The 23,261-nt window shown below is 47.3% G+C and overlaps 1 protein-coding gene across 1 annotated transcript in view; it reads left to right on the top strand.

The window, feature by feature from the left end:
* The window catches only part of KIRREL3 (kirre like nephrin family adhesion molecule 3), a 702,914-nt gene that overhangs the window by 418,855 nt on the left and 260,798 nt on the right, over positions 1–23,261 (top strand). The window contains exon 3 of the mRNA XM_026657944.1: positions 21,524–21,673. Within this exon, the coding sequence (XP_026513729.1) occupies positions 21,524–21,673 (150 nt within the window). The remainder of the gene's footprint in view (positions 1–21,523; positions 21,674–23,261) is intronic.

Below are 23,261 nucleotides of genomic sequence, written 5' to 3'. Positions count from 1 at the left end.
CTAGCCAGCTTTCTATCCACCTTACAGTCCATTCATTCAATCCATACTTCTTTAACTTGCTGGCAAGAATACTGTGGGAGATCGTATCAAAAGCTTTGCTAGAGTCAAGATATATCACATCCACCTCTTTCCCCATACCCACAGAGCCAGTTATCTCATCATAGAAGGTAATCAGGTTGGTCAGGCATGACTTGCCCTTGGTGAATCCATGTTGACTGTTCCTGATCACCTTCCTCTCCTCCAAGTGCTTCAAAATGGATTCCTTGAGGACCTGCTCCATGATTTTGCTGGGGACTGAAGTGAGGCTAACCGGTCTGTAGTTCCCCGGGTTCTCTTTCTTCCCTTTTTAAAATATGGGCACTATATTTGCCTTTTTCCAATCGTCCGGGACCTCCCCAGATCGCCACGAATTTTCAGCCCAGGAGCGAATTCCTAGGGGGAATCGGAATAGGAAACAAGTGAAAAAGATGAATTACAATGGTTTCCCATGAATAGATTTATTTTGTCATTTTCTCCTTTCTGTAAATTCTCATGAATTCCCCCCCTAAGCTCTGGGGGGTCAAAGGGGAAATCTGTCCAGGTTTATGGGGGAGACCCCATCTACCCAATAATACTCCATTCCTTATGTGAAGGAAGGCCTGGCACCCTGTGCAGGCATGTATCCAGGCCCTGTAGGGGTTCAGTAGCAATTAGGCTTATTTACACATGTCCCAATTTACCTGCCCATTAACCCAGCAGGCTAGAATTCACTAATCTCCTCCTGAGTTGGGGTTTCACACAACCAGACCACTGAGTCTGCAGCGAGGACCACTGAAAAGAAACCAGCAAAAATTCTATGGTTAAATAGATTTAAATCCCAATCTGGGATGGACTTTTCTTTTACAGAGTAGTCACCATGTGCTCTCGGAAACTTCTGCAATACGGTGCTGTTGCAGCCCAGCTGCAGTACTACCTGTAGTATAGACGTAGCCTCCGGAAGTGCAATCCCTTCCCTACTATTCAGGCCACTGGCTGAATGCCCCATTTTACTCCTCTGAGAAGAGGGAGGCACACTGAACTGGAGCTCCAGAGTCCTGGGCCAGACTCCTAGTGTGGCCTCAAGCAAGTCCTTTCATGGCATAGGTTCCATGGTCAGAAGGGACCACTGTGATCATCTAGTCTGACCTCCCATATAACACAGGCCAGAGACCTGCCCCAGAATAATTCCTAGAGCAGAGCTTTTAGAAAAACCTCCAATCTGGATTTAAAAAGTGTCCTGTCCTTTGGGTCCAAATGGAGCTGATACCTCTATATCGCTGAGTCTGGGTGTGAGGATAACACCCATTAATGATTGAGAGGTGGGGGAGGGGGAGATGAGAGCAACATAGGGACGTACTGTTTGACCCATAAACTTTAGTGACGCTCAGAGAGGATCCCTGAACTTCACTCTGGGCAATTCAGAGCTGGAGTTGACATGTGCTGTGATTTCAGCATCCTTAGACAAGCCAGACCCTGCTCCTTTTCCCCAGGCAAAACCTTCTTTGATGTTAAGCTCAAGTGAAGGCAGAATCAGGCCTGCTGACTTCAGAGAGCTCACTCTTGAGTGACACTGGTAAGGTAGAGAAAAAGAGGAGAGCCAAGCCCCCCTCCTCGCCTTGCAACTTCTAGCATTACCCAAGATTGGTACATTAAGCGTGGATGCTCAGCAATCTTTCTCTAGTGCAGCCATCTGTAACTCTTGTCAGGGAAATTGTTGGTCTCTTGCTTGAACAGTAAGTGAGCACAGACAGCTGTCCTGGAGGTACAGACCCAGCAGGCAGAAGGGACAGTTCTGCTGCACACATCTCTCCCTGTATAGGTGCCGTGCCAGTATCTGCTCAACCAAAGAAAAGCCACACATCATATCATCATCCCCATTCCGTCTGCTGCACAGGGATGGCTTCAGTGGTTTTGTGCATTCGCAAAAGTTCAGGCAGGGAAGCTGGAAAGTGAGACCAAGGTGAGACATGGCTCAGCCTCTGGAGAGAGGCTCCAGGGGCATTTGTAGCTGCAAAGCGCTCACCGGATAAAGGTGGTGGGTGGAGGGAGGGGAGTAAAATCCACTTATCTCGCTCAGACCCAGCAGACTCAGTCCATTTCTCATGGCAGAGGCTTGGGTCTCCCGGAGCTGACAAGATGGTTTGGAACCACCATGTGAAGGCGGAAGAAAAACTGAGTTTAGCTTTTCTTGCTTACAAGCTGCGATATAAGGGCAGGGGTGCTGCTTCTCCTCTCGGGGATTTGGGACCATACTCTCCACTTGTGTAACTCCATTGATGGAGTTTGCACTGCACTTATTTGTATTTCTGTTGCCCCTAGAGGCCCCAACTGAGATCAGGGCTCCATTATGCTGGGCGCTGCATGCACAGAGTAAGAGACAAATCTCTGCCCCCAAAGAACTTGTATTCCAAGTAGCCAAAACAAATATTGCTATCACTAAATACAGACAAGAAACTGGTGAAATCACTTCCCCATGGAGATACAGGAGACATGGGAACTGACCTCCAATCTCCTGAGTCCTACTCTAATGTTTTAGGCCATTCCCATTCTTTACCACTAATTGGGCTTTGGATAATGCTATCTTGTGGATTCACCTTGGGTTGCTACTCACCCAAACTTCTCTTATACATCCCTGTTTTTCCAGTGCTTGATACATTATGGTGACAAGGGGTGCGCACAGGAATTTTAATTTTACCACTTGGGGGTGGGGGGGAAAGGAGGGTACCGGTGGGGGATGCAGAACTCTTCCTGCTCCTGGGCTGTGGCGGAGACAGCTCCTTCAGCCCCGGGGCTGTGGCAGGGAGGGTGGGGCTCGCAGCACTGGGGCAGGAGGAGTTCTGTTCCCCCCACTGGGGCCCAGGGGCTGGAGGAGTTTTGCATTGCCCTGCTGATTACCCCTGCTTGCCCTCCCCTTGCACACACCCTGGTGGTAACTTAATTTTAGGGTTAAAAATGCATTATTTCAACGAACAGCCTAAGCATGAAGCCCTACATTTTAAAAAAAATCACCTATTTACAATAATTTCCACTTGGAAAAAACAAAATTAATAGCAATTTGCTAATTCTCATGTCACTAAACCCTCAAACTTGATTGTGTCTCTCTCACACACACACACACACAACTTGTAGCAATCTCACCCTACTCCTCAGCATGGTTAAGCAGCAGGGTACTGCAATGACTTCTCTGATAGTAAAATTCCATTGCCTTTATGCTGTGGTGTAACTAATCCCTTTAAGGTTCCACTAGAAACATGCTTGACACTTTTGCAAACTATGGCCTCTCAAAATGTAAATACATCAGCCAGGTTAGATGTTGGATCCTCCTGCGTCAGCTCAAGAGGTAAGCACCTACACGTCTAAGAGAGCAGGGCCGGCTCCAGGCACCAGCCCAGGAAGCAGGTGCTTGGGGTGGCCAATGGAAAGGGGCGGCACGTCCGGGTCTTCGGCGGCGTGTCCCTCAGTCCCCCTTTTTTCCTTTGCCGCTTGGGGCGGCAAAAAAGCTGGAGCTGGCCCTGTAAAAGAGAATCGCTGTTAGCAGGGTAGGACTTATATATTTCAGTAACTTCTGATTCCATCCTGCAGTGGGCACTGGTGCAGTGATGGTCTTGTGGCCTTAGAGTGAATTAAGACACTGGAGCATGATTCAAGAGTCTTAGGAGACCTGGGTTCTCTTTCAGCTCTGCCTCAGACTTCCAACAGGTCACTTTTAGTCTCTCTGTGCCTCAGTTCCTCACTTGTACAATGGGGATAAGAGCCCTGCCCTCCCCCTCAGGAGAACCGTGAGGATACGTTCAGGTGAGAGGCTCAGATACTATGGTGGTGATGGAGGCATAAAGATGTCCAAAATCTGGAACTTGTCATCTTCAGCCTTGTCTTTTACCTGGCACTTCCTGCTCTTCCATAGATGGAGTCCTTCAGGTATGATGCCATGCCAGAGTGGCTACACCACCCTGACTCCCAGAGATCGCATCCTTTGCTAGCAGTTTGAGTGCCACATCTCATCCAGGCTCAGGCCCTCAGAACTGGCTGTTAGCTAAGATGTTCAGGGATACAACCCCATGCTCTGGGTGTCCCTAGCCTCTGAATTCCAGAAGCTGGGAATGGCTGACAGGGGATTGATCACTCAATGATTACCTGTTCTGTTCATTCGCCGTGAAGCACCTGGCTTTGGCCACTGTCATAAGACAGGATATTGGGCTAGATGGACCTTTGGTCTGACCCAGTATGGCCGTTCTTATGTTCAGGAGTTGCCATCTGCTCCTTGAGAAAAGAACAGACAGTTAGGGCTAGGTGCTCCAAAAACCATAGGAAATGTTCCCTGGGGAAAACTGATGACACATCGATAGCCAGCCATGTTTTAGAGGAAATATCAGGAACTTTTCCCACCCATCCATACAGACAGATGGACCTTTGGTCTGGCCCAGTATGGCCGTTCTTATGACAGCAGCCAGATGGATTTGGGGCAGCCTATACTATTGACAAACCTTCCATCTTAAAGCCAAGGTCTCTGAGAGTTATAGGACTAACGTCTCTTAGATGAGCACAGCTGCTCAAGGGACTAGGAATGGGCTGAAGATTCTAGAGAGCATCCTTTCAAATGCAGTCCCAGCTGATGGACACCAGTGTGCAATGAGTTAGGAAGAGGTCTCAGCCCAATTTCTAGCAGACTGATCTGCATGACCCTCAGTTGGGCCTTTGTTTCAGGCTCAGCAGAGGCACTGAATGGCGTCTGAAGAAAAAGGTACTCAGAAAAGTCCCGCAAAGAGGTGGGCACTCCAGGTCAGGATGGAGGCATATTGGCTGGGGAATATGGGAAGGTTGCATCACAGCTGTTTTTATCTTGTGAATGTCAAGCATGCCCATTTCACCAGTGCTGCTTTTTTTTTTTTAAGCCTCTGGCTATTATCTTGTGGGGGAGGATAGGGGTTGGCATATGGATGTTTCCACTCCCAGATGTCTCTGAATGTCCTTGAGCTGAGAAGGCCTTGCCCAGAGCTTCCAGGTACTGACCCATAAGCCAGAAATCCTTAAGATTAGAAAAGTGTCTGTAGCAGAAATGCAGAAGACCAACTTAACTGGAGTTATGGAAACAGCATCTGTTCTAACCCGAAGCTTCCAAGTGACCCCTACAGCCTGGCATTGTGGCATCCTGCCAGAATGGCTGCACTTTGACAGAATAGCACATGGTAATGTATTAGTCTGGGAGAGGTTCCTTATGAGCGCTGATGGCTAAATATTTTTTACAGTCATTGTCAATTTCCAACTTGAGATAGGGTTGTTGACTGAATCGATGTGAGAATCTCTTCCCTTGTGCTAATGAGACAGAAGCATCTCCTCTTTCAGGTAAGGGATGCTGATCAGCATGATGCACAGGATTTATAGTGCCTTTGAAGTCAACCTGGGTACCTGCAGCACCATTGTTTTTCATTATCGGCACAACAGGTGTGACCCATGTTCTCCAGGCAACCTTGGAAGAAGGATCATAGCCTGCTAGGCATGCAGAGCTCAGAGATGCTTGTCTCTCCCTGGAAAAATATCCTCTCGCTGCCTTCCTGCGACGACCAGGGAGCCTTGATGGGGTTACTGCAGTTTGTGAGCTCCTCCCGGTTGTGCTTCATCCTTGAAAGCCTGCATTAGCCATGATCCCTAGCTTAGGGAAGAGTCAAAATGAAACGGGCCATGAAAGCTGTTCACTGTAGATGCAGCCCCTTCCCTGCTCCCCATCTCCGCTCACTGTGTATCTCCCATTCCTACAACATCTGTATTATAGGAGCACCTAGAGGACCACCAGGTGAGATCAGGACCCATTGCACATACACAGATACTGTCCCAAAGAGCTTGAAGTCTAAATAGCCAAGACAGAGCAAAAGAAGTATTATCCCCATTCCCATTTTAGAAATGGGAAAGTGAGACACAGAGGTTAAGCAACTTTCACAAGGGAACCATAAACTATTTCTTTAGAGTCCCAGTCCACCACAAAGCCACCTTCCTGTCCTTCGGCCTTACACCTGACTTTACTACGACCGACAGCCTTTTCCTCCAATTAACTGTAGTGCATTCAGGGCGTCATACAGACAGCATAGCTGTGGGACAACAAAGCTATGGAAAGACCATGACCAGCAGGCCCTAACTATAGGGCTGGGGTACTGGCTCAGTGCTGACTCTGAGAGCAGACTGCCACCAAATGCATATAAAAGAAATATAGGCTTAGATAGCAAGGCACAATGGTTTTTCAGCCTCCCCCTCCGAATTTCCAATGGGTCTTTTTCTTTTAGTCCAGTCCCTAAGGTCACTTTAATGTTGCTTTTGGGGGACTGGTTTATTTTTCCTCCTCCTGTGCAGCACATTAGCTTATTTTCTAGCAGAGCAGATACAAGGGAAACAGGCATTTAATTTCACAAGAGGTAATTCTCCAGGCCTGTGCTGCAAAGATGCTGGCAATAAATATCCCATGGTAAGTGTACTCCTACACCTTTCCCAATTGGTAGCTAATAACAGAGCGGATGATGACATTTAAGCCCTTTCTGCATGGCTGATCAAACTACTCACAGTGACTTTGAAAGCAGTGCTGGGATTCCATGCAGGTATCAAAGCAAGTGGAAGACTCAATAGATCAGATCTCTTGCCTGTGTGACTAATAGATAAAAATATTTCTAAAAGGTCTAATATCTTATTCAAAATTTCCCTTTCTCATCTTAGAAGCAACTTAACAGACGCAGTGGGATACTGATGTTGCTTCTGTAAGCACTGTTATGCAAATAGCTACCATCTTTGTGGTGTGATCATAACAGCTCTTTCAAGCTAAGTAAGGCTTGGCTGGGTCAATGCTTGGATGAGAGACTGAGTAGCTGTGTAAAGTGGGGCCCTTATCTGAGTCCATACCAAAGCTAGGGGGTGCTGTCTGTAGAATTAAATATCTGCTTAATTTTGGTACCCAGAAAGATCAGAGAGCAAACAAGCACCTAGAAGAAAATAAGGTGATAAATAACAGTCAACATGGATCTGTCAAGAACAAACCATGTCAAACCAACCTAATATCCTTCTTTGACAGGGTAACAAGCCTGGTAGATGGGGGAAGCAGTAGATGTGATATATCTTGACTTTAATAAGGCTTTTGATATTGTCTAACATGACCTTCTCACAAACAAACTAGAGAAATGTAGCCGAGAGATGAACCTACTGTAAAGTGGGTGCACAACTGGTTGGAAAAGTGTACTCAGAGCTAGTTGTCAATCAAGCTAGAAGGGCCTATGCAGTGTGGTCCTGCATGGATCTGTGCTGGGTCCGGTGCTATTAAGTATCTTCATCAATTATTTGGATAATGGCATAGAGAGTACACTTATAAAGTCTGCGGACACTACCAAGCTGGGAGGGGTTGCAAGCGCTTTGGAGGACAGGATTAGAGTTCAAAATGGTCTGAAATATAAGATGAAAGTCAATAAGGGCAAATGCAAAGTACTCCACTTAGGAAGGAACAATCAATTGCACAAATACAAAATGGGAACTGACTGCCAAGGAAGGAGTACTGCGGAAAGGGATCTGGGGATGAACAAAAGCCTTTCGTTCTAAATTTTTAGCAAACTTTTTAAACCAGCTTGACTTCTCAGCTGTTACTCAGTCCATTCTCTTAATCAGCTGGGCCACTCAATAGCCCCAGTCAAGCGCCTTGCTCTGCAGCTATCAGCTCCCCCTCTCACCTGTGTAACTCACCTGCTCTTGCCGGAAAGTTAACATTCTTGCTTCTCTTGTCATAAGGTGTTAGAAACCTTTTCTTCCCAGTATTTGTAGTGTTAATCCTTGCTTTATATGAAGGTTTTCCCAGCCTACTGACCTCCCTCAGCCCTCTGTTCCTATGGTGCACCATGCCTTGGATATCTGAGATAACCATGCATAGTGGCTGCTGCTGCTGCAGCTTACAATGTAGTGCACGATCAAAGTTGCATTTGGTGGTACCTGGTTACCGTGCGAGGTAATTGAAAGCCCGAGAGGCAGGAGGATAATGAGAGAGGGAGGGTGCTATTGCCATCCACCCAGCTATTACCGGCTCTGCTCTGCTCTCTCCCTGTTTGCACCATACTTTTCTCTGACTGACGTTTCCATGGAGCGTTGTAAATAACGTAGCATTTTGGTCTGCTTTTCTTTTGAGTCATCTGGAAAAACTGATGCAGGCGTATGTTTTAAAGTGCAACAGACCTTATTTGGGGAGCTCATTGTCCTTGGCTCTAAGAAAAGGGCTGATTTGACTGACTCTAGAGAATGAGCCCATTCGTTTATCAGGTCCATAAAAGAAGATATACCTGGAAACCCAGCCAGGAGTTCCTTCTCTCCTATTGCTGGAGGAGAGCTGAGTCCAATAGTGAACTCTTTCCTCCCCTGGTCCCTCTGATGGGATCTGATCCTGGGAGGTGCAGAGCAGCTGAAATGTAGTGGGAGTCAAGGGCGCTTAGCCTCTGCCAGAGGAGATAGTTCACATAGCATGCACGGCCACATGCAGCTGCTTGTTTCTCCTGGGTCTTGCGTCTAGGATCCCCCTCTTTCAGTCGGCTCATTCAGATAGCGGCCTGGGGGACCGCCGCCTTGCTTTTGCCTGCCATGCAGTTTGCTCAGAGCACACAGCGCAGTCCATCCTTGCACCTACCGGAGTGGCCCACAGACAAAGCATCACGGGGCTGCTCCCACCCATTTACTTCAGTTGGGGCATTTCTACCGTCTCATTCCCTCATGTAGGGCTAGATTCTGCTGCCCTGCAGCACACACAGGGTTCAGGCATGTCCTTACTCATCTAAACAGTGCCTCACGGTCTACACTGCTATTTATCCCTGTGCTTGGGGGCATGCAGTGTACATGCTCCCCGTGGCCCCCCCCCCCCCAAAGGAGTGTGCAGTGTAGATGTACCCTTTGAAAAGAGTTGATAAGTTACCAATAGGTGGTGCTCAGCTTAGTTCCTGGGTTTTATAGGGCCAATAGCCCTTGGTAGTGCACTGCCAATGTAAAGAGCCGCACAGCAGAAGCCAACAGCTCATACTGGTCCCCGGTAATGCCACTGTTCCTGCCCTCCAGAAGGAAGAGGACCCACATGGGGAGGGGGGCCCCTTGCTAGTTCCAAACTCCAACCCCTCAATTTGGATGATAGCCTTTGGGGAGGCAGAAGTTGACCCAGAAATCGCCACAGCACTGCTCTCCTCACGCATAATCCGCTTCAGCAGCAGCAGTCACCTTGTGGCACAAACACTGTGCCCCCAGCATCAGCCCCTCTTTCTGATCAGTTCCCTCTGGGCTCTGGCCAATCCTCAAGTGTTGTATGGTCTCACAGGGACCACATGCACCATTGGCTCCCTAGGCCTGTCCCCCAGCCCAGAGCTCAGACTCTGCAGGGCCGTTGTGTTTGCAGTGGCACGTGCTGCTTTCTGGAGCCCAGGCAGTCCCTTCCCGATGGCATTCCCATCCTCTAGCTGGGGTACAGCTGGCAGCAGAGGTAGGGATGGGGTTTCCTGCCAGCCCTCCTGGAGGAAGATTGGAGAGGACAGTTCTTCTCATCTCTTGATCAGGGCTCAGGAGAAGGGCCATCGTTCACAGCACTGCTGCTGATCTCTGCAGCTGGGGCTTCCCATCCATTCAGCGGCTCCGTTTGCATGTCAGGGTGTCAAAAGCTTTAGGCTAGGACAGTGACCCACTACACCCACTCGCCATTTAATTGTGTGTTTCTAAACAGTCCTGTTTAAACAGGAGACCCATCGTCCTGCCCCCTTACCTCCACCTCCATTCCTACTCCCACTGGAGAACTGCTGCTTTTCAAATCACAATGAAAATTCAATGCTCCGCTCCCATCAAAGAAACCTTATTGTTTCAGTTTCTAATGAAAAATTGTTCCCTCTGAAAGTCACTTGCTCCTTATTACAACCCCTGCTCCTCTTGAGTAATGAAAATTTAACTATCTCCTATTGCTGGCTGCCTGGCTGGTCTCTCTCTGTCGCTGACTGAAGCTAGGCAAGCTACCCTAGCACATCTGATTCAGTCCATTCCCTCCCTCTTTCTCTTTGCTCAGTTGTCTGCACGCAGGGTGGTGTGTGTGTTTTTCTTTCTTGTTTTTTTTTTTTTTTTTAACAAGTCTGTCCACATTTTTCAACTAAGATCTCATGCAAGCAGACATTAATCCTCAGAGGAAGGAGGGTCCAGTGGTTAAGGCCCTCACCTAAATTACAGGCAACCTGTGGTCAAATCTGTCACAGAGTGACTGGGTAAGTCTCTTTGCCTCAGTTTCTAACTATAAAAATGGGGCTTATGGCCTTACCTCACAGAGATGTTGAGTGGCTAAATGCCCTGAAACCTTGTGAGGTGCTCAGATGCCCTGGTAACAGGGTTTGTCTAAGTAGCTAAGATGGAGAGGATTCCCACGTGCTGTGTTCACTAGCCTTAATTTTCTAAACTGACTCATTGTTTTGGGGCCTGACTTGAGAGGCCGCAGGCTTTCAGAAAGCAGGTGCTCAGCACTTTCAGGTCCTTTCCCCTTTAACCCCTAGTCATTGCAGAGTGCTTGTACATACACAACCTGACGGAAGACCGTCTTCTCCTCTTGTTCAAGTAGGACCTGTCTCCCTCCCAGATCATTCCCTTCCTCCAGCCAGCTGTGAGTGCAGGGGCAGCCCTGGAGGTCCCTGGGGAAGGGAAACAGATGGTCTAATCCACCAGGCTCCTGGGGGTGGATCCCTTTTTTTATCGCTCCTACTTCTGGTGAGAACTGAGACCGGCTTCCCCAGCCAAGCTTGTCCCTTAACACCACTGCCATTCACCTTTCATGGCAGCTCCTTTGGTCGTGATTATATCAGTGCCTAGAAGCTCCCCTGCCCCCAAGATCAGAGCCCTTTTGTGCTAGACACTGGGTCAGTACATAGCAAGAGATGGTCACCATCCTAAAAAGTGGGAGGAAGAAGGGAAGTGAAGGGGCTTGCTGAAGGTCACTCAACAGGTCAGTAGCAAAGCTGGGGCTAGAACCCAGGTCAGAGGCCAGCACTCTTGGACCTCTTTCATGCTCCATCTTCCCCCTCCCCGTCTCCCTTTTTACTGCCCCTCCTCCTCCCAAGATGGCTGCCACACCACTTCCACCTTGGCCTGAATCCAGTTTAGTTTTATCACAAGGCAAAGACCAGCTGTGAGCTCATAATTCATTTTCCACAAGCATCTGCACAAATCAAGTCTGTCTCATGCAAGTGTTTGGGAAAATCTAGTGCAAACTGGAGCAGGGAAAATGCAGAATCCGAATCGGGTTGCCATTCGCTGATATGTTCATGAATAATTGTTCCCTCAATTCACCCAACTTGAAGTTTTAGTTCTTCTGCTAAAAGGGTTGAACCATTTTTTTCACAAGGCGACTCAGATCCATTTTGAACTGCATCCCAGGAACTAGAAAAAATATAATGGTGTATTTGCTCTTGTTAGTAGAAGAGTTTATTCTTCCATTTGTTTCAGGCATTTGGGATTTCAACAGTAGTAGAAAATTCTGCTGATTTTGGTTTTATAGGGACTACTTTCCTTAAGAAGGTGGAAGAACACCAACAGAGGAAGCAGTTTTTAGAATGACATGACTGTATAAATAGCTCTGCTGAGAAGTGTGCAAAGCCTACAAACCGGATAAGATGAAACTTAGATCAAGAGCCTCTCCAACTCTGACACCAAAACGCTTCCTGCAATAGCAAATAGACCCATTCCTGACAACTGCACTCATCAAAAGGGCAGCTTGTGAGTGCAGCTACCACATGGGTGCTATGCTGGAAACTTGCCAAGCAGCATAGTTAGCATTGTATTTGCATGTTGATTTGCATATTTTTTTAATCCTAAACAAATGCACAAAATCCTAATATTGGTTTCTGCTTGCATCTTTTCTGCTAGATGAATAGAAATGGATGGTGGTTCAAATTGTCTCTGGGGTCAGGTTGACTCCCAACTGTGCCAGCCAAACTTAAGCTTTCATTTGTTTATTTAAAAGTTTCCCAGCCCTTTGGGTTGTGAAGAAAAACTTCTGAATGTGTAACTGGAGCAGAACTGCTTATCAGTTTCCTGCCATTGCAGGGGCTTTGGCATTTTAGTCTCTCCTGTCCTCTGCCTGTGACACACAACTGTTTAATCTCTTGGGGACTGAAATACTATAGTCTGTCTAAAGTCTTGGGGCTCAGGATAGGGGTATGTGGGTGAAATTTAAATGGCCGGTGATATACAGGAGATCACACTAGATGATCTAATGCTTTCTTGTGACAAACTCTGGGACATTATGAAACTGCATTTGCAGGCTGTAATGGTAAAAGTGTCCACATCCTATTAGCAATATGTCTTTCTTGGTTGCTTCCATGGGTGCAGAGAAACACTCTTGGAAACCCTGCATAAGAAAGCAGAATCCTTTAGCAGTGACAACATGGTCTGCAAGACTGATTGTCACCCTGATTTACATCTGCTGAGGATACAGTCCCAGGTCTTTCAGGAGCATCTCCCTTGTCTTCAATAGAGGTATCCCCTATAGAATGGGCATAAGTGCAGGGGTGAAAGTAATTTACAGGACTTACCAGTACTGCTGGAGTCCTGAGGAGGCGTGGCCTCATCCGGAAAAGGCGTGGCCTCAACCGGAAGAGGCGGGGCCTCTCAAGATTTAAAGGCCCTGGGGCACCGGCTGTGGCTGGGAGTCCCAAGGCCTTTAAATCAACCCGGGGCTCCCAGCTGCAGAGGTGGCTGGGAGCCCCCGGGGCTCACGGGCAAATTAAAGGGCCCGGGGCTCCGGCCACCGCAGAGCTCCGGCCCCTTTAAATCCCCACCGCAGCTCCAGCTGGGATTTAAAGGGCTCGGGGCTCCCGCGGCTGTGGGGAGCCCCAAGCCTTGCCGGGCTGGAGCCGGGATTTAAAGGGCCCAGAGCTCCTGCGGCTGCGGGGAGCCCCAAGCCCTTTAAATCCCGGCCCCAGCCCGGCTGCGGAAGCTGGTGCGGTCCGGCACGGCATACTGGCTCTTGCCGGTACGGCGTACCGGACCGTACCGGCTTACTTTCACCTCTGCATAAGTGTCTTAATTGGGTGGAGAAGAGCTGCCCTGATTTACACCGATTGAGATCCTGGCCCCCAAACAGAGGGGATTCTGTCAATTTTAAGAAGCTGTGGCAATGTATGTAGCTTTGAAAGAATTAGTTCAAGTTGAAATCGGAATTTTACACTGAACTATTGTTTAACATTCCACTGATTTTTAAAGGGCAATTGGACTCCAACTGCCCTTTGAGCCTTTTGACAATCTCCCTCTATAGCCCTGGGCTGGAAAAAGTGTCCGGTTTTTAGGGCTTGTCTATGTGTTGCAGTCTAACTGCCCTGTGTAGATCCTGCTGGCGCATGCTAAAGGTCCCTACATCACATTAGGACCATGTGAACAGCATTTTATACCCACTTTGCACCAGTGTACATGGTGACAATCCAAAGTACAGGGTAGCACTGAACTGGGCCTACAGAGTGCTTGGTCTTCCATTTCCTAGAGAGGATTAGGGTGTGTTGTATGAGGGACTGAACAAAAAGAGGGACTTCCAAATGTGAGGTCACTTTCTAGCTGTCTTCAGAAGCCCATGGCATTGGTCTGTTCTCTCTTTGCTCCCAGAACACTGTCTACACTGTAGCTTCCACTGGTGCAGAGTGTAGCCCAGGCCTATGAGTCTGCACCCAGCCAGCCTGAAGCAATAGCCCAGAGAGGTGTGAGCTGCTCCATTTGTTTCAGGGGGGGATAACTCTGGAGCCTAGTGATGGCAGTATAAATGGCAACACCATTAAAACTTCTTCCACTGCTGATGGCTTCAATGGAAACATTCTCCTAAACTGAGGTCCTGGAGATTGGGGACAGTAGGAGCATGTCTCTTCCTTGCACCCTATCACACACTGCCTTTGTCTGATCCTGGGGTTCACTAGCAATGAAAATAATCAGTCTTATCCAAGTTGCACTAACTGGGAAAATGCATCTCATTTGAGGACTCTGCAGGCCACACTTGTTCAGTGGCTTTACTGGAGGCAACCTTGGCTTAGGCTCCATCCACTGAAGGACTCGGAATCAGGAAATTCATTTACAGCACACTTGTCACCTTGACCTTGTTACAAGATAGTTAAAAGCTGTTATATGGACTGGCCCCATAACCCAGCAATAACCCTGGACTGACCCCTACACTTTAGCCTGCTTAGAGAGATACAGTTAAGTCCCATCTACCCTCCACCCTTCATCCATGTTGTTGTAACTGAATCCCTGAGTTGGTGATATTTGTAGTGTAGATGGGACCTTGGACGAAAATCGGTTTCATGTAACAGTTACCTGCATCAAACAAAACAGAAGGAGGCAAAAGATAGGAGCCATATGCTGAATTTTCTCTCTAATTTTCCATGGACATCAACTGCCCTCTGAAACAAATCAAGAAACAAAGGGGAAAAAAGTGCTTCATTTCTGAATAGCAATTACCAAATGAAGTCTCTGCTTAATGGACGTTTTCAGAGGGCATGAACACCACTTTGTGTTTCTGCCTTCTCATTACAACTCTGGCAGCTCCCAGCTGACAACCTGATAATTCTTGCCGATAAAACAATCTTTTTTTGGTTATTGTCACGTTCCAGCCTATCCCCGGTCGACCGAGTTGCCTGGAGAATTGTTGAGATTAAGGAGCAAGCCATGAAATCGCAGTTAGCAGTGGGGAAAGAAGGAAAAAATTGCAAAACTATCACTTCCCTCCTCTCTCTTGCTTCCTCATTTACCCCCTTTTTTCCCCCTCCTTTGGTGCCAACAGTGCTTTTTTCTATTCTGACGCAAAAACCCAGGGAATAAGGGGGGGGGGGGAACAAAACCCAGAGCTGATTACAATTTCCTATGAAATCAAATTTGTAAAGCTTAAATCAGAATAAAAAATATTACTAGCAGGATTCAAGGCCAATCTGATTGTTAATGAGACTCCTCGGAGACTGAACTGGAATCTCATCAGGTTCAGGAAATGTGATACTGTTGTGCAACACATTTTCTGCTTCCTATTATGGGAGGCTCAGAAGTAGTCAAAGCGGTTTGTTTCCAAGGCCCCAAATCTCATCCCAGTGCTCTAAGGTATGCTTGGATTGAAGAATTCCCTTGTCCCCGTGCTGCCAGCACTACAGATCAGCCAAGTCTCTGTCCCTTAGAGACTCTCTGACTTTCTCTTGTAAAGGAGACTGACCACCTCATGAACTTCTAGGGGAAAATCTCACCTGATTGGCCTGCAGCAGCCTAATTAGAAAGTGAGACTTTAAGGAGCCTCTGGCTACCTGTACAGACATCATGGTCAGCAGCCCAAACACATGCAGTTCCGCATCAAGGTTAGAACCCAAGATCCTTGCCTTTAAAAACACAGACTTGTGCAGCATGAGCAGAATAAGAGTCTCCATTAGGCATGCAGGTACCAAGGTGATATATGCCCTAGAAATACCTTGGAAAAAATGTTACCAGGATCTTATCTACACACACAAGTTGCACTGGTATAGCTGAAGCCTTGTCTACATGGAAAAGTTGCACCAGTATAACCTAACGTGTGAAAATAAAACAATTGAGTTACACTGGGACAAACTCCTGTGTGGATGGTCTGATTTTCATCTTGATGGTGGTTTTTATTTTTTCCTGTTTAGCTTGAGTCCATTGGGAACATATTTAAGTTAACTTAAACAAGCTGTTTTTAAATTGAAATATGAGCAGCCACACTGTGGCTGTCACTGGCTTAACTATATCTGTTTAAAAACTGCTTTTAATTAACTGATGCAACTTTCCTCTGTAGGCAAGGCCTAAAAGCAGGTTGAAAACTGCTTAGCTGCAAAACCCTTGTCATCCCACTTAAATCTGGTTTATATAGATTTACCTTAAATCCTTACTGAATTAAGCTAAATCGATTTTAAATCAATTAAAACCTGTTTTATAAGTGTCCACAAAGAGGTTTACCCTGGTTTAACTAAATCAATTTAAAAACAAATCTTTTGTTAGCCGGGTGCACACAAGGCCTACAATTAGGATTTGTGTGTGCTTTGCCCTATGGCCTCCGGTCCATAGAGGGTAGTGTTGTATATTTCCTCTAGTCCTGGTCCATATAACTTCCAAGTAGACATGCAATCCACTCTGTAACTTGGTCTCCCTTGCTTCCAATCAATCTTTCTTCAGGTTATCCAGGCAACTTCAGTCCACCCCACACACCAGCATTAGCAAAAGAATCATAGAACTGGAAGGGACCTCGAGAGGTCATTGTTGTATCCACCAAGCAAAGTATTAACAACTTCAACAGAACTTTATTTACAGTGGAAGTCTCTTTTCCAAGTTGTAGCTGCACACTCTGTAACTCTCACTCAGCCTCCTCAACTCTTCCTCCCTCCTTCCTGTTTCCTGTCCTTTCAGACTCCCAACAGCCAGTGCTCCCAGTTCTAATAATTACAAGCAGCATCTAAACACCACAGTCATCTAGTCCATTCCCCTGCATTCAAGGCAGGACTATTATTTAGACCATCCCTGGCAGGTGTTTGTCTAATCTGCTCTTAAAAATCTCCAATGATGGAGATTCCACAACCTCCCTAGGCAATTTATTCCAGTGTTTAATCACTGTGATAGTTAGGAAGTTTTTCCTAATGTCCAACCTAAACCGCCCTTGCTGCAATTTAAGCCCACTGCTTCTTGTCCTATCCTCAAAGATTAAGAAAAACAAGTTTTCTTCTTCCTCCTTGTAACAACCTTTTACGTATTTGAAAAAGTACATTATTCTTATAAGTTGTTGTTGTTCCTGATCATTTTTAATGTGGTAGTGCTGAAGGACCCCACACGGGCAGCTAGGGCCTTTATTGCTGTACAAATAAAACACAAAAGACAAATTTCACAATAGAGGAGACAGACCAGAATCTCCCATTGATTCCCATAGTGCAGGTTCAGGTCCCAGGTGAATAAACAGACAACCGAGAGGAGTGGGGAATGGCAGGGCAAGGTAACAGCAGAGACAGGTGCATTGGAATAAACTGGCAGGTACTAGTCAATGAATGCCAGCTAGTAGCGATTTGTAGGTATTGTGGCGAAGGTAGGTCTGCTGGAGGGATTTACAAATAAATGAGGGAGGGAAAGTGCTCTAAACTAAAACTGTGACACTAAGGAGCTGTGTGTGCTGGACAGCACCACTCTCTGCTGCTTCCTTTCTATTTCGATTTCTGACCTGACAAGTGGCACCTGTCTGGCCACTCTAGGCACCTCTGACAAATATTTTAAAATACATTGACTCGGTATATCACCCTAATCTATTGCCCGCCGAGAGTTGTAAACTGCTCAGAGCACAGACCTTGCATTTACATGTCTGTAAAGCACCTGGGCAACTTTCTTCACTATAGAAATAATCCTAATGGGAGGCAAAGTTGATCCTCAAGCATATAGAGTTCACAAGAGTATGCTCCAGCCATCAGCTGATAGTCCATAATTGTGCTGCTACATAAATAAGGGGGCCTGATTCTCCCTGGTCTTCTATCTTGTACAGTCATTTACAGGCTGTTTTCTTATCTGGGAGCAATTTATACCCACACTGAACACATTTTGCACTGGTGCAAACCATTACACAGTGCAGACTGTACATGTGTACCATTTGGGAATGCAACTGAGACCTCTTCCCATTCTAGTCTATTATATTAGTACTATTATTTAGTAGTAGTGGTATTACCATAGTGCCTAGGAGTCCCAGTCATGGACCAGGCACCCCCTTGTGCAAGGTGCTGTACAAACAAAGAATAAAAAGTCAGTCCCTGCCCCAAAGAGCTAACAATCTAGATGGGAGATGGATAGAGACTGATGGAGGAACACAAGTAAACAAAGAGACAACATTGGTCACCGTGACAGACAGTGGACTAGCACAGCAGCTGCCTAACCATTGTCAGGCTTTTTGGAGGCATCACAGCAAAGGAGAGTTGGGAGGAGGAATTTGGAAAAGGATAACGAGGTAGTTTTGCAAATGTTTACGGGGGTGGTGGGGCTCCACCCAGGTGTGAGGGGTAGCATGAGAGGAAGCTCCAAGGGTCTGTTTGAAAATGTAACATGGGTGATGAAGGCTGGCATCATGGGCCAATCAGAGGTGAGCATCGATAGCCTGGTAGCAAACGTGAGCTGATGAGTCAGGGGGATTGCCCATGAAGGGCCTTTAAAGTGAAGACAAGCAGTTTGTTTGATGTGACAGGGAGGAGGGAGCCAGTGGAGGGATGCAAAGAGAAGGATGATGCGGTCAAAGCAGCAGTCCAGGTGAATGATCTTTGCAGCAGCACTCTGAGTGGGGTAAGATTGCATCTGTCAAAGCCAGAGAGCAGGATGGTGCAGTGATCAAGATGTGAGATGAGAGCCTGGATGGGAGTTTTAGCTGTGTTCTTATACTGTCCTCATCACTGTAGTACCTGGAGACCTTCCAGAAGTGCAGTAACCAACATCTGTCACATGTGGTTTGTTCGATCATCATTGATTTCCCTGGAACTTGCTGGCCTGAGTTTCAGAGATGCACTTGCACCTCCCACTGACTTTAACAGGAGATGCAAGTGTCCAAAACATTTGAAAATCATGCCGAAAGCTTTGATCTTCTTTGTAGACCTCCCTTCCAATGCGGAATGATACATAAACACACTAACCACCACACCACAAACCCTGTCCGTATGGGGTCCCAAATATAGATTCCATTCAGGTCTAATTTGTCAGAACTTGTTTTTATTTTCGCTTTTCTAATATGTTTTTTCTTGCTCATATCTGGAAGCGAGACGTGGTCTGATCCAAAACACCAAATGGGTGTTCTAATCTGGATCTGAGTTATCACCAAAGGACCATCTGTAGAACCAAGCCATGCAACATTGTTACCATAATAATCTTCTGGAAATGTCTAATACAAAAGTGGGTTTTGCTAATAGGGCTCAATGTTATATTGATGGCCCTGATTCAGCAAAGCACTTAAGTGCGTGCTTAGCTTTAAGCATATACTTAAGTTCCATTAAAATCAAAGCACCTGAAGCTAAACACATATGTGACACAATGGTGAGTGCGTCGGTTATTGTCTCTTCTGTGCCCATTCCACAGAGGATACGAGTCTGTTACAGCCCCAGTTATAGTGCTTAACTCAAACTATAGCAGCTTCTGCTATTAGCTCTGGAACTGCCCCGTTCAACATGGTGGCTGTCACATGCGATAAAGTGCTCTGCTAAATAGGGAGAGGTTTGTTCACAAATTTAAATTTAAGCACTTGCTTAACTGCTTTGTTGAACGGGGACCATTATTTCTGTCTGATTTCCGGTGTATGCAAAGACTCCAGCAGATGCTGATGGGTTCCAATCTGAAGCCAGGGGAAAGAGAGGATCATTGCTTAAACAATGGTGGTAAATTAGGGCTCTTGGTAGCTTTATTCCATAATAGGTTCTCAATTGTGCATCCTGAATTAGAGAACAAGAGAGAAGTGGGAGCCCGGTATCCGCAGCAAAGATGACCAAGGTCCTCTAATATTAGGTATCGAGGTAGCCGCCTCTGATAATTGAGTGGTTTTTGCATTTATCTCTGGATACAAAGGGATGCTGTCTAGTTGTTAATGAGGCACTTATAGTCTCCCTCATGCATATTCTCCCAGCAGTCCCAGTGCCTGTCAGGCTAAGCAGGGAGAATGTGTGCCGTTTTCTCTGCCCCCTGGTGATGCCATAGAGTGGGGTGAGGCCTCATTAGGCTGCTGAAATCTTAGCAGATGCCAACAGAGCATGTTCAGAGGAAACATTTCAATTGCTTTTAACTTTGGGATTTGTAATTATTCTCTCTGTTTCTCCCCCCCCCCCCCACACACACACACTTTATCTGTGGGGTTGTGCCTCCAGGAAGGCTAGTGACGTGCGGAGTGCTGGGTGGCTTATTTTCAGTCAGCCATTTGTGCAAACAGGGCCGGCTCTGGCTTTTTTGCCGCCCCAAGCAAAAAACGCCCGGCCAGCCGGAGCAGCAAAGGGGGGGGAAGAGGAGAGGGGAGGAGGAAAACAAACCTGCCCCCGGCTGGAGCGGCGAACGGGGCGGGGGGGGGGAGAGAACAAGCCAGCCAGCCGGAGCGACGAGGGGGGAGGGCGGGAAACAAACCTACCCCCGTCCGGAGCAGCAAATGGGGGGAGGGGACAAACTGGCCAGCCAGCCGGAGCGGCGAAGAGGGGGGGCGGGAAACAAACCTGCCCCTGGCCGGAGCGGCGGGGGGGCGGGGGGAAACTGGCTGGCTGGCTGGCTGGAATGGTGAAGGAAAGAAAAAACAAAAACAAAAACAAATACCTGCAGGGCGGCGGGAGCGTGGGTGCAGGGGGACTCCCAGCCTTGCAGACCCCAGGCAGCGGAGTGCGCACCCCGGCTAGCGGGGGGGGAGAGAGAGAAGGGGGGCGGCCAGGGCTTCCTTAAGCGGGGTGCTTGCCACGCGGCCCCTCCCGCTGCGCCACCTGCCGGGAGGGCTCCACCCCGCTCCGGTCGGCAGGCAGGGAAGGACGCGAGCTGCCCTGCCGGGCTTGCTGCAGGGCGCTCCCCTCCTCCGCCCCCTACAGGGCGGCGGGAGCAGCAAACCAAAAAGAAAAAACCTGCAGGGGCGGCCAAAGCGGTGAAGCGCAAAACAAAACAAAACAAAAAAAGGATTAGATGGAATGCCGCCCCTTGGAATCTGCCGCCCCAAGCACGAGCTTGCTCGGCTGGTGCCTGGAGCCGGCCCTGTGTGCAAAAATAAAGTTGGACTTATTTTGAAGCTGAAAAAAATGTGTTTGGTTGGGGTTCTCCCTCCCCCTCCCCCTGCCTTAACTCAATTTTTTTTCTCTCCTTTTAACGCAAAAAGAGCTGAAGGGATTTTCCTCCAACTTTTGGCAATTAAAAAATACCCTCCATTGTATGCTGAGGCTAAGCATGAATTGTTCACGCCCATTGGAAGCAGTTTGGTGATGGATCCAAGCAAGTGGAAAGAGGGGTTATTCTAATGGATGTAGCAACAGAATGAGGACAGTTTTCACTGTTGTGAAAGCTCTTGGATTGTTATGGCAACGGTGCTAATTCATAGATTCCAAAGCCAGAAGGGACCATTGTGACCATCTAGTCTGATCTCCTGCATAGCACCGGCAGCTGGTGAAGAGGCTGGAGAATGGGTTTCATAGCTGGGGTTCAGTGAATGGAATTACCTGGGGAACTCTTTGCTGCTGGGTTTGCCAGCTCTGTTGAAAGTGAACAGGATGTGTGCAAACACTGAATAAAACAGACCAGGAAGAAACACCATGACATGAATTTCTCTCCCACTCAGGAGCCAATCCATGCTTAACTCTGCCTGGGATTGTAAGTGGTTTGTACATAATCACAGCAGTAAGGGTCACAGAATTTAGCCCTGGGTTGCTAATGAAAGGGATACATGATGTTGCATCCAAAGTCTCTGAATTGCATTTTAAACACGATACATCCTTGCAGGCTTTCAGGTGCAGCATGTGACCTTCTTGCTGTTTCTTGTCTCTTTATCCAGGCCAAGCATCTTCCTTTACGCAGCAGCCTCAAGATCAGGTGGTGATAGCCGGACAGCCCGTGACTCTGCTGTGTGCAATCCCCGAGTACAATGGCATTGTGCTGTGGATTAAAGATGGACTCGCCCTAGGAGTAGGCCGGGATCTCTCAAGTAAGCCTTCCAAGATTCCTCTGTCCTCTTCCACTCAACAGATGAGCTGTCAGCAGTGGGCAGGTCTGCAAGGCAGACAGACTGAGACTGATGCAAGGGTGAAATGTGCACTATTTAAAGAAGGGGTAAAAAATTCAAAGACTCCTAAGTGGCATTTTCCAGAGAGACTTAGGCACTTAAAGCCTGGCTGCACAGAGATGTTTAGCCACCTAACTCCCATTTAAGAATTCTTTTGAGGAACTGGGCCTAAGAGCCTAAGGTATGGCTGCACTGCGGGTATGTCTACACTACAGGATTAATCCGAATTTAGATAATTCGAATTTGGGAAACAGGTTGTATAAATTCGATTGTGTGCGGCCACACTAAGCACATTAATTCGGTTTTTAACCACATTAATTCGGTGGTGTGCGGCCACACTACCCCATTACTTTAACCACAGTAATTCGGTGGTGTGCGGCCACACTAACCCTAATTCGAATTAACAAAATCGATTTAGGCGCTACTCCGCTCGTCGAGGTGGAGTACAGAAATCGATTTTAAGTGCCCTTTAATTCGAATTAACTGGCTCTGTAGTGTGGACGGGTGAAGGGTTAATTCGGATTAACGCAGCTAAATCCGAATTAAAGTCGTAGTGTAGACCAGGCCTGCAATTAGACACCCAAGGAAGCCCCGTGCCGGCTGACTTGGGCCAAGGGGATGTTTAATTGTGATGTAGATGCTTGGGCTGCAGCCTGAGCTCTGGGACCCTCCCACCTTGCAGGGTCCTTGTGCCTGGACTCCAGCCTGAGCCCAAACATCTACACCACAATTAAACAGTCCCCTTAGCCCGTCAGCTGGCATGGGGTAGCCGCGGGTGTCTGTTTGCATTGTGTATATATATATATATATATATACCCTAAGTCTCATTGAAAATCAATGGAACTTGGGCTCCTCTGTGCCTAAATCCCTTTTGAAAATTGGACTTTGGCTCCTAAGGCACTTGGGCCCTTTTGAAAATGTTACCCAAGATCTTTACTTTGCCACTTGGTTACCCACAGGCTGGAATTATTTAATCACACACAAGGCACATGGCCGTTGAAAGGTTATTGCAGATGGACAAGACTCCTAAATAGAGCTGGCCAAGAAATCTATTTTATTTCCCATGAACAATTTTGTTGAAAATGAACAATGTTCATTTCATGGAATTTTGAGGGTTTGCATCGAACACACTCAAACTGGGGGGGGGAGGTGTTCAACGACCCCCACCCAAAATTTCAATGCAAATGCAACTTTTCAGAGGAAAATCATGTATAGTTCTGGCACAAACCTTTTCCACCAGTTCTATTACTGGGTTCTACTCCTCCTGTCACCTGGTAAATGAGACTCTGAGCAAAGCACTGAACCAAGGGTGGGCGCCACCAAGGAACTTTTAGGTGCCTAGAAAATCACAGGAACAACACTGCAATCCACAAAGCCAACTTAGGCACCTAGGCTCCCTGTACAATGAATGGGAAGCTATAGGTGCTAGGATCCACAAAAAACAACAGGGAGCCACCGTAACTAGCCAATAGGAGATGCTGACGAGAGAGGCATGTGCTAAGCCCTCCCC

This window comes from Terrapene carolina, unplaced genomic scaffold (assembly GCF_002925995.2).
Source record: "Terrapene carolina triunguis isolate 2854851 unplaced genomic scaffold, T_m_triunguis-2.0 Scaffold374, whole genome shotgun sequence".
NCBI lineage: Eukaryota > Metazoa > Chordata > Testudines > Emydidae > Terrapene > Terrapene triunguis.
This window is presented reverse-complemented; position numbering and strand designations above follow the sequence as displayed.